General features: G+C 46.2%; 1 protein-coding gene across 1 annotated transcript; it reads left to right on the top strand.

Moving 5' to 3' along the window:
• The first annotated feature begins 834 nt into the window (after nt 1-834).
• LOC131837267 (serpin A9-like) lies at nt 835-10,518 on the top strand. The gene is made up of 4 exons (XM_059183443.1): nt 835-1,372; nt 6,638-6,911; nt 8,796-8,943; nt 10,315-10,518. The coding sequence occupies exons 1-4, from the start codon at nt 985-987 to the stop codon at nt 10,516-10,518; spliced, it is 1,014 nt and encodes a 337-aa protein (XP_059039426.1). The 5' UTR covers nt 835-984.
• Nucleotides 10,519-12,184: the final 1,666 nt, after the last annotated feature.

Genomic DNA, 12,184 nt, shown 5'->3' with positions numbered 1-12,184 from the left:
TAGTCCAGCCCTGCTCCGTTCCAGAACGACCGGCATTTCCACCTGCCTCCAGCTCGCCTAGTCCAAAATGCTCCTGGTGCATCAGTCTAGCTGGACGGGGCGTGCAGGGGCCAGGCACTCACAGCTAGAGCTAGCAGCCCACCAGCAACGAGACACCTGTCCTCAAGGCCCCTGAGGACGACGGTCCCAGGCCAGCCTGCTGAAGGACAGTGACACTGCCAGCAAATGCCTGTGGCTGGGAGTGGGCAGCCACGGCAAGGAAATGATCAGTTCAACACAAAAGGGACCAAGAATATCTCGAGGGATCTCTGAGGGATAAGAGGATGCCTTTCGGTGGCTGCTAAGATTGGGACTTTGCAGCCTGGTTCTACTGTCTTCCTTTCTGAACGGGAAGCCTACCAAACAGAAACAGCAAAGAGCGTGGGAGCTGAGATTCGGGATTTAAGACCTGACTTTGAATCCCAGACAGAACGCAAACTAGTTGGGTGGCCTGAGGTCAGTGACACAATGTCTCTGAGGCCTGTTTGCTTGTTTGTAAGCTAAAGACAACGATACTACCTGCCTCTCGTTCATGAGAGCCAATGAGATTACAGAGTGAACTGCCCTGTTCACCGTCCAGCCTGTCCCCATTCTGTCTTGAAAGGGGAGGGGTATTGCCAGGTCTCGGATTCGGCGGCCAGACGCTCCGCTCACCTTCCCTCAATGGTTTTTTCTTCTCTTGCAGACTTAGCTCGTTTCAAAATGGCATCGGCCTTTTATGGAGTTTTCCTTGTTGTCAGCATCTGCGCTGTAATCCGCTGTGTGCCCCCACCCGGGACCCCGGGCAAGGGATCCCTCTGCCCGTCCTCCTCAAGGAGCACGGCTGCCTCCTGGCTGTCCTCCAGCAACACCAACTTTGCCTTCCGCCTGTACCGGAGGCTGGTTTTGAAGACTCCGGACCAGAACGTCTTCTTCTCCCCACTGAGTGTCTCCGCTTCCCTGGCCATGCTATCCCTTGGGGCCCGCTCAGCCACCAAGACCCAGATCCTCCAGAGCCTGGGGTTCAACCTCACGCATGTGCCAGAGCCCGCCATGCACCAGGCCTTCCAGCACCTGCTCCAGTTGCTCAGAGCCCCCAGCGCAGACCTGGACCTGAGGATGGGGAGTGTCCTCTTTCTCAAAAAGGAGCTGAAGCTGCAGGCAAATTTCTTGGACAACATCAAGAGGCTGTATGAGTCCAAAACCTTTTCTATCGATTTCTCAAGCACCTCCACTGCCCGGGAGAAGATCAACAGCTATGTGGAGAAGGAGACCAAAGGGAAGGTGGTGGACTTAATCCAAGGCCTTGAACCTCTGACGGTCATGGTCCTGGTGAACCACATTTTCTTTAAAGGTAAGGCTCTGAGGGCTTGATTTTTATTTTAATCTTGGTTCCCCTTCACTCTCCAGTTGAATAAGCAAGCTAAACAAACCCTAGACAGCACAGTCAGGGAGTGGGAAGTCTGGATTCGGACCAGTCTTGTAACAAGCTGGCTGCGTGACTGTGGCCACATCCTAGTCCCGCTCTCCGCTTCAGTGGATTGATGACGGGGCCTCGTTCAGCTCTGACCTTGGATAGTCTGGTTATGTGTCCCGAGGGGCTGACATTGGGCTCAGTGGGCAGCCCACGGGGAAAATCTTCTGGAAATGAGCTTGTAAGGACCTCGTCTCTTGCTCCCACCAGCGTCCTTGGTACCTCCAGAAGGTTTCGAGGAGGGGTGCAGAGTTCTCTGACAACCCCGCTTCAGAGGGAAATCCACAGGCCAGAGCACTTCTAGAGGTGCGCAAGGGCAGACAGGCCTGGATGATTGCCATTGACAGACACCCCCCTCAGCGCGTCAGTCTAGAACGTTGCAGTTTACAAACACACTGCTGCAGCGGAGCGGACATGGGCTTTGAAGTCAGACAGCCCTGGGTCTGAATGCTCCATGTTCCCCTTACTTGCTTCATGATTCTGGCTGCCTTACTTTAAAGATCTCTCCTGTATTGAGAGCCTGATGTGTGCGAGCCTCTGTGCGACCGGGATGAATGATGACAGAGCCAACTTCGGCAGAATCGTCAGGGACACTACTGTACCATCCCCCCTCCTCCCTTTCTCTCTCCTTCCCTTCCTTTCTCCCCCTGCCATTCAACCCTCCCCCACTTCTCTTTCCCTCTATCTGCCTCTTCAGCTTCCCACCCATGTATCCATCCATTGTGTAAGGAGGTCAGGGAAGGAAAAGGAATTAACATGCTGTGAGCCCCTTCTAATTTTCCTGTGCTTTATATATGCTGTTCCATTTAATTTAATCGTATTTTTTTTATTGAAATATAATCCACCTACCACAAAATCTGCCAAGTTAAATTGCACAATTCAGTGGGTTTGGGTTTTGGTACATCCACAAGGTTGTACAAATACCTCCACTACGTAATTCCAGAACATTCTCATCACCTCCAAAAGAGACTCTCTATCCCTGAGACTCGCTTCATTTCTGCTCTTCCTTCACCAGAAACAAGCAATCTACTTTCTGTCTTCGTAGATTTACCTTTCCTGGACATTTTCTATAAATAGAATCATATAATACATGGAGGGTTTTGTGTGGACGTAGTTTTCAATTCCTTCTACCAAGGAGCTTGCTTGCAGGATTGTACGGCAAGAGTGCTGGTTTGGGAAGAAACCACCAGACTGTCCTTCAAAGTGCCTCTACCATCTTGCATTCCCACCAGCAGTGGGGGAGGCCCTGTGGTTTCCCATCCTCTCCTGCATTTGGTGCTGTCAGTGTTCCAGACGCGGGCCGTGTAAACGGGTGCTCCAGAAGCGGGCCGTGTAAACGGGTGCTCCAGACGCGGGCCGTGTAAACGGGTGCGTTGTGGTTGTTTCAATTTGCATATCCCTGATGACATAGGATATGGAGCTTCTTTTCATGTTTATCTGCCATCTGCCTATCTTCTTTGGTGATCTATTTGTTCAGGGTTTTGGCCCACTTTTTAAAATCCTGTTACTTGTTTTCTTATCTAAGTTTTAAGAGTTCTTTGTACATTTTTGGATAACAGTCTTATCAGGTGCATATTTTCTCCTAGGAGGTCGTCTGGCTTTTCATTCTGTTGACATTGTCTTTCACAGAGTAGAGGTTTTAAATTTTAATGAAGTTCAGCTTATCACTGATTCCTCTCAGGGATCATGCCTTTGGTGTTCTAAAAATTGTTGCCATACCCAAAGTCATCTAGTTTTTCTCCTATATTATCTTCTAGGTGTTTTACAGTTCTGTGTTTTACCTTTAGGTCTGTGATCCATTTTGAGTTAGTTTCAGTGAAAGATTAAAAAGTGTGTGTCTAGATTCCTTTGTTTTTCTTTGCATATAAATGCTGCTGTCTCAACACCATTTGTGGAAAAAGCTCTTTTCACTCCACTCCTTTGTGCCTTTACTCTTTTGTCAAAGATCAGTTGACTGTATTTACATGGGTCTATTTGTAAGCTCTCTGTTCCATTGATCTGTCCGTCTGTTCTTCACCAATACCAGACTATCTTGAGCACCATAACTTTAGAGTAAATCTTGAAGTTGGTTATTGTCAGTCCTCCAACATTGTTCTTCTCCTTCAATACTGTGTTGACTATTCTGGGTCTTTTGTTTTTTTATATAAACTTTAGTATTAGTTTATTAATATCTATAATACAATCTGCTAAGGTTTTGATTGAGATTGCATTGAATCTATAGATCAAATTGGGAAGAACTGACATTGTAACAATATTGAGTCTGGCTGTTCATGAACAAGGAATATCTTTCCATTCATTTAGTGCTTTGATTTTATTCATCAGAGTTTTATAATTTTCTTCAATAGATCTTATACATATTTTGCTAAATGTCTAAGTTGTTTTTGGATGCAAATGTAAATGGTATTGTGTTTTTAATGTCAAATTCCATTCGTTCATTGATGGCATATGGAAAAGCATCAACTTTTGCATATTAACCTTATATCTTACAACCTTGCTTTAATCACTTACGAGTTCCAGGAGTTCTTTTGTTTGTCAGCTCTTGGATTTTCTACATAGACGATCATATCATCTGTGAACAAAGACAGTTTTATGTCTGCCTTCCCAATCTGTATACTTTTTGTTTCTTTTTTTTTTATCTTATTGCATTAGCTAGAACTTCCAGTAAAATACCGAAAAGGAGTGGCAAGAGGGGACATCCTTGTATTATATCTGAACTTAGTGGAAAAGCTTTGCATTTCTCACCATTAAGTCTGACGTTAGCTATAGGCTTTTTGTAGATATTTTAAAACAAATTGAGGAGGTTCTCTTTTACTTCTAGTTTACTGAGAATTTTTACTATGATGGGTGTTAGATTTTGTCAAATGCTTTTGCTTCATTTATTGATAATGATTACTTTTTCTTGCTTAGCTTCTTGATGATGGATTACATTAATTTATTTTCAAATGTCGAACCAGCCTTACAAACCTGGGATAAACCCCATTTGATTGTGGTGTATAATTATTTTTATACATTATCAAATTTGATTGCTAATATTTTTGTGGAGCATTTTTGCTTCTATGTTCATGACAGATATGGGTCTGTAGTTTTCCTTTCTTGCTATGTCTTTGTCTGATTTGGGTATTAAAATAATGCGGGCTTCATGGAACAAGTTAGGAAGTATTTTCTCTGTTTCTATCCTCTGAAAAACATTGTAAGAACTGATATAATTTCTTCCTTAAATGTTTGGTAGACTTCACCAGTGAATCCATCTGTTTTGGAATCCTGTTTTGGAAAGTTATTAATTATTATCAATTTCTTTAATAGATATAGGCCTATTCATATGTCTATTTCTTCTTATGCATTAACAAATTGGAGTATCTCATCTAGGTTATCAAGTTGGTGGGCATAGAGTTGTTTGTAGTATTCCTTTCTTTTCCTTTTAATGTCCACAAGATCTATGGCATTGTTTCTTCTCTTATTTTTGATATTAGTAGATTGTATGGTCTATACTTTCTTTTTTATGTCTCACATTTTTTTTTGTAAGAGCTAGATTTTTAAAATTATGTAGTGCAACAACTCTGAGAATCAGATTCTCACCCTTTCAAGGACTGATTGTTTTTTCTTGTTGCAATAGTTGTTTGTTTAGTGATTTTTCTGAAATAATTGAAGTTTATACTTTGTGATGTGTGGCCACCAAAGGGTCTTCTTGTTTAGTTAAGTGGTTAACTATGTTTGGGCAGAGATTCCATATGTGTCTAAAACAAATAAATCTCTTAGTCTTTGCTGAGAGCTTTTGTGTACATAGCGGAATGTGCCATCAACACTCACCCAGCCAGTTTATAAATCTGACTCAGTCTTCACTTTCTGTTTATGCAAATCCTCAAAGTCAGCCATAAGTAGAAACTTAGAGCCTTCTCACATTTTTTCTCAAATATACATCCAGGTATATACATGCATGCAGCCTCAAAATGCCCAGGATATTGTGGAACTATCCAAATGTCCTAAGGACATCTTTGTCTTCAGCTTCTCCTTTCAGAACTTTTGATCACTCTGTGGTTCGTCCCATCTGTTATCCTCACCAGGACAACAATGAAACTAAAACACTTGCCTGTAATTGTTTCTAACAAAAATTTCCAACCCCCTGAGAAGAAGGCTTTAGCACTGAGTGAGCAGCAGTCAACCTTGGAAATGGGGGTCTTCCAGATAACTACAGAGGTCAAGCGATAAAAATGAGTCTTTGAAAGTTATTCTGTCAATGATTTGGGGAATATAGGCTGCTATTTTTCAAGGCTACTGCTGAGCTGGAGAGCAGAGGGTGGAACTGGCACCATAAAGGTTAAAATAACCATAAAGTTGACTGTTCTTGAGATTCAGCCATTTTTCTTGAATTAACTCTCCCCAGGTAGCCGTAAGCCTTTGGTTAATTTCCAGAGTTCCAAAAAAGCTGATTCTGAATATCTTTGCCAATTTTTATTATTGTCCTAATGGAAGGGGAAATATACAGAGGTCCTTACTCTGTCATATTTGCAGATGCCACCCTGCTCCCAACCCATCCTGTTAACCTTCTTGATTAATCTGTTGTTTGTCCCATCTTTATCTACTGCCTCCAGAAGCTGCAAAATTTATCATCACCTGTGACTGTTTTTGACTAATTTCCTCCATGGAATAATCTTTTTTGCCTTGGTTGAACTCCAAATCAGATCAAACACAGGCAATTTTGCAAGTGTTGCCTTCCAGGGAAGCACAAGATGGGTCAAATAACAGTTCTCTGGGAATGAGTCTTTGAATGGGTTCCAGCCCTATTTTTTCCCCTTCAGTGGCTGCCAGCCTGCTGGATTTCACCACAAATGCAGGCTATTATTTTTCAATGCTATTATTGAAGAGCTAGTACAAGAGGAATGGAACTAGGGCAAGTTAAAACACCACAAAGCTCAATTTCTTACCAAGATTTAGCTGCTTCCATTTAATAAACTGTCCCATAATCTGCTTAAAGAGTTTGTTTAACTTCCAGAATTCTAAAGAAGTTTATTCTGACCATTGTGGGCAGTTTTTTCATGGCTTTTACAAAGGAGAGAGTTTTCAGAGATCCTTACTTCATCATTTTTGTTGTCCTCCACTTACTATCTGTACTTAGATGTAAAGACCTCTCTTCTCCCTCCATGCTAGCCAAGTGGGAAAAGCCCTTTAACCCTGGCTCTACAAGGAAGAGCTCCCCATTCCTGGTGGGCAAGAAGACCACTGTGAAGGTTCCAATGATGCACCAGGTGGAAGAGTTTGCCTTTGGAGTGGACCCAAAAGTGGACTGCTCCGTGCTGCAGATGGACTACGGTAGACACACTACAGCCTTCTTTGTCCTCCCTGGCCAGGGCAAGATGAAGCAGCTGGAACAGGCCTTGTCAGCCAGGACACTGAGGAATTGGGGTCACTTACTCCAGAAAAGGTGGGAATCTGTGTCAGTCTCCTGGGGGCTGAGGCAAGTGGTGGGGTACCTCCAAGGACAGGGGATAGACCATGATAGCAGCCCTTGAATGCCAACTGAGCCCCAGCTGCCTGTTGGAAAGGGAACTTGGGGCTGTGGTCTCACTTGAACTTCACAATCACCTGACAGACGAAGAGTGCTATCATCCCCATCCATAGACAAGGAAGTAGAGGCTCTAGGAGGGGAGATGAATTGCCCAAGGCCATGTAGCTAATATAACCCCACAACACTATTATGTCCTTGTAGTGATTCCATCCCAGGAGAACTCACTCTACCAGCCAATATGATATTAAATTCTATGGAATGATTCCATAAAAACAAACCAGCAAAAAAAAAAAAAAAAAAAAAGCACCAATCGTCACCTAGAAAATGAGGGTAATACTGATACTCAACCCAGAAGTTGTTGAAAAGATAAAACAAGTTACTATTTAAAAAGTGCTTAGAACAGTGCCAGAAAGATCATATGTGATCGATAATGTTAGCTAATAGTAAGATTATTATTATTTCTGTATCTATTATGGAGACCATCAAAAGACTATTAAGCATAAGATAAAAAGGAAAGTCAAAGTCTTATGTACAGTCTCTTAGCGATATTTTCTTGGCCTCGTTGGCACCATTCCCGGGTGCCCAAGATCCAGGGGGAGACAAGACAGGACAGGGTTAACCGTAACTCAAGAAGACTAAGTTCAGTGCCCCAGGGGAAGCCCAGGCAGTATGCTGAGGAGCTTCTGAGCAAAAAGATATAGTTTTAGCTGGGATCCATGGCGGGCTTCAGGGAGATGGTGACGTGAGTCAGGAGCATAGGTAGGACGTGAAGGTACAGATAGGATTGGGAAGGGCACTCCCAGTAAAGGAAACAGTGTTGGCAAAGAGGCATAGCTGGGAACCAAGGAACATTATAGGATGCTTCAGAGATTTGTGCTCTGACTGCCACCACAGCTGGACAGAGGAGGCAGCATGGAGGCAGGGGCAGGGGGCAGTGTGTGAAGAGCGACAGATGGACCAGGAAGGAGATGGCCGGGCCAGCACAGGGGACCGTAACCAGGAAGAGAGAGCTGTCCATTGTGCTAGATGCCCATCAATGAAGATGTAAGTGTCCACCCAGCACTTCTGTGCTTTCATTTCTGTGACTTACCAAGTACATGACCTTGGGAAAAGGAATAAAATAATCTTAACATCTTTAAAATGGAAATGAAGCTCATGAAAGTGCCTGGGACAGTGCCTGACACACAGTAAATGCTCAGAAAATGTGGGCTTTTCATTCTTGGTTCAGGGAGACCATTGCAGAGGAAGGAAAAAAATTATGCTGCACTCCAGGGCTGTGTTGTCCAACTACTAGCCCCATGCAGTTATTTAAATTTAAATGAATAAAAATTGGTAAAACTACGGGTTTTTCCCCGTGTGGCCAGTTGCCGACATCCTGGTCAGCACAGACAGAATCTTTCCAACCTTGCAGAAAGTTCTACTGAACTCTGCTGCTCTCAGTGTTTGGCAAGGTTTGTCTCAGGAAGGGCTAGGGGAGATGGTGGACACAATGTCCATCACTGCCTGGTGCCCCCCACTGGTCATTGCCACAGGACCCCTTGCTGGGCCCCTGTCTATGATCTGTCTTTTACCTTATTACTCTCCCCCCACTCTTCTTACTTCTCTATGAAGCCAGACCTGCTCATCCAGGGGGCTTGCCTCCGGAGCAACCTGGGTTGGATGTCTGGGATATGCTGACTACTTTAACAGCAACCAGCAAAAGCTAGAAGAAGAACAAAGTCTCCCAAAATGCCTCTGAGAAGCAGAGCTAGAGACCAAAGAGCTTGTGACCTCACATTGTCCTTCTCCCCATCTCTACAGGTGGATAGAGGTGTTCATTCCAAAATTCTCCATTTCTGCCTCCTATGACCTAGAAACCATTCTCCCAAAGATGGGCATCCGGGATGCCTTTGATAAAAATGCTGATTTTTCCGGAATTACAAAGAGAGACTTCCTGCAGCTTTCCAAAGTGAGTTAACCCATGAGAACATTTGCCTGAGCTGGAAAGGACTATGGTGACTGGTTAATTGAGCCCTCACATCTCATTGATAAGGAAACATAGACCCTGAGAGGCAAAGTGACCTCTCTATGGCAGAAGTAGGGCTGAATTTCAAGGTTTCCACGCCTGTGGCTTTATGGCCATCATCCTTCTGATACACAGGCAACTTTCATCCCTCTTCCAATTAACTTTCCTAAGATCCAGCTACTGTTCCTTGAAAATTAGACCTGTCCTAGGAAGGCAACACTTCCACCTCGAGACCTGCTACAGATGAGCAAATGCCTACCTGGCATTTGGCCTTACCTCCCTGAATCCTGGGGCCTCACACTGAAGTCACATCGGCTGCCCGGGGGCCATTTCTACCCTGTAGAAGTGCTGTATTTGGCTTGCAATGTTAAAAAGAAAAAGACAGAGCCTGTTTCTACCATGTAGGCTACTGTACCTCAAAGGAGAGATTTCTGATTGTCTTGAAAGAAATCACTGAGTCCAATTCCCACATGACAACAGTGAACCCAAACCTCTATGTAGAATCCATCAGCCAGACCTGAGCCGTGAGCACCCCTCTTAGGGAGAGGGAACCCTCCAGGGGCCCTCTGTGCCTGTCCCCGCTGCTCTTCCAAAAAGTCTGGTTCTTGTCTGCATAGGAGTTTCTGATCCCTGACCGAAAAATGTATCTTGATGATAGACTATAATGGTCAGAACTGGTCCTGGGTCACTGAAGGGGGCTTTGTCATTGGTGTCCAGGGAAAGAATACAAAGGTCCCAATGGCATATGTTGAGTGTAATGATCATTTTCCCATCCATGTACTTATGTGCACATACGAACGGCAGCAGCTGTAATTGCCTGAAGTTCTCAGGTCCCCTGAGGCTTGGGAGGGCATGAGCCCCTGGTGAAGTCTCTTCCCTAGAAGACCCAGAAGGGGCCCACTATGTAATGACACCACCCTGCACCTCCTGGGCAACCTTGTAGCAATACAGTGGCACCCGTACTTTGCCTGATCTTCTTTAATTCACCCATGACCTTGTGGGAAATACACCGGGACGATGACCCTTTCAGAGATTTGGAAAATGACATCAGCAGCCCCTAAGTAACCTCCACGCCAATAAAGTGGCAGAACTGGGACACAGCCCTAAGTTTTCTGGTGTGCACTTGCAACCACTGGACTCGTAGAGATCCAGTTCACCATCTCAGCGACAGGTGCACACCCCATGCCCGGCATCGAGAGCAGTGAGCTGGAGGTCTCTGGAGGGGGCATCACCATCCCCGAGGCAGAAGCCCGAGGCTCAGTGAAGTAGCTCTGCCTCTGAGGGGGCCGCTGACATCTGTTTTTCCCTTGGCAGGCCGCCCACAAGGCTGTGCTGGACGTCAGCGAGGAGGGCACAGAAGCCACCGCGGCCACGGCCACCAAGCTCATAGTCCGCTCGAAGGACGGCCCCTCTCACACCGTTGTCCGCTTCGATCGGCCCTTTCTGCTGCTGCTGATCAATAGAGCCACAGAGGCCATTCTCTTCCTTGGGAAAGTTGAAAATCCCACGAAATTCTAGGTGGAAACCTCCTGCTGACAGAGTCCACATTGAAAACTCCCAGGAAATAAACCGTGTTGTGGGGGCGCCTGGGTGGCTCAGTGGGTTAAGCCGCTGCCTTCGGCTCAGGTCATGATCTCAGGGTCCTGGGATCGAGTCCCGCACCGGACTCTCTGCTCAGCAGGGAGCCTGCTTCCTTCTCTCTCTCTCTCTCTCTCTCTCTGCCTGCCTCTCAGTGTACTTGTAATTTCTCTCTGTCAAATAAATAAATAAAATCTTTAAAAAAAAAAAAAAAACCGTGTTGTGATGATCTCAGTATGACTTGAAGATGTGTCTCCTTCTGCTCTGAGGGTCTGCCTGACCCCAGCAGAGCTGCATCTGCTCCTGGGACACCCCTCTGAGGGCTCACTCAGTGAAAGTCAGCAGAGATATGGGTCACAACCCCTAGTCACAAAGCCCGTGCATCCCCCCATCGCTTCTCTTCTCTACAAATCCTCCTGAGTAACTAGCCTCATGGACGTTTCTGGTGGGCATATTCCTGTTCCTCGAAGCCCCCAGGAACAGTAATTTGCAGGGCAGTCACAGCATGGCAGAGTTATAGGAAAGAAGTCAATAAACCTAAAATGAGGATTTGGCCAACAACAATGTTCCCACATGCCTTGAAGGCCCAAATCTGATTGTGGTAATGGGCAAACTCCCAGTGGCCCAGCTGTCACGATATGACATCTCAGGAGCTGACTGAATTCATTCATCCTTTCCTTTCCTTTTCTTTCCTTTTCTCTTTTGAAGATTTTATTCATTTATTTGCCGAGAGAGAGAGAAAAAAAAGGGGGGTCAGTGGAGGGAAAGGAAGAAGCAGGGTCCCCACTGAGCAGGGAACCCAACGCTGGGTTCCATCCCAGGACCCTGGGACCATGACCTGAGCCGAAGGCAGGTGCTTAGCCGACTGAGCCACCCAGGCGCCCCTCATTCATCCATTTCAACAAGAACTCACTGAGCACCTCCTTTGTGCCTAGAGTGAGTGAGTCAGACAGACAAGGTCCCTGCCTCACCCCGGGCCTAAACGGGGATGATGGACCCCATGACAACCACACGGACTTATAAGTAAATTAATGACGAAAGCTGTGAAGACATAGAGGAGGGTGCTTACGAGTAGGGGGTGAGACAGAAGAGGGGCCCTGAGAGCGCAAAGCCTGAGTTAGCAACGAGCAGTCAGGCAGGGACAGAAAGAGGTCCGGGAGGCTGGCATGGTATAACCAAGGCCAGAGAAGTCCATGGAGGTCAGCATCATTGGTGGGTTTGGTAGGGGCTCCCCAAAACCGGGTGAGTGCCTCAGACTGGAAGACGGAAGGGCTAGCGTCTGGGTCGTGACGACCTCTCTGGGGCGGGGGGTGCCATGGCTCTCCGGCCAGGCTTCATCAGAGCTGGCTGCCATCCTGGCTCTGATGCTGTCACGCATACACACACAGCCCTCTGGGTGCCCAGCTTCCTCCCTGCTGACTCCTGGGGACCACAGCCCGGCTCCCTGACTCTGAATCCCAAAAGCCCCCATGTGGTGCAGCAGAAAACAGTGGGACCGGGCAAAGACAACCCCACCATCCCTCCCTGCTCTCTGCCACACAAGCTGTCCTGGCTCTTTCTGCTTCCCCTTTCATTACCAAGGGCCTCTCCTGCAGCCTCTGCTGGA

Source organism: Mustela lutreola, chromosome 7 (assembly GCF_030435805.1).
Source record: "Mustela lutreola isolate mMusLut2 chromosome 7, mMusLut2.pri, whole genome shotgun sequence".
NCBI classification, from domain to species: Eukaryota; Metazoa; Chordata; class Mammalia; order Carnivora; family Mustelidae; genus Mustela; species Mustela lutreola.
This window is presented reverse-complemented; position numbering and strand designations above follow the sequence as displayed.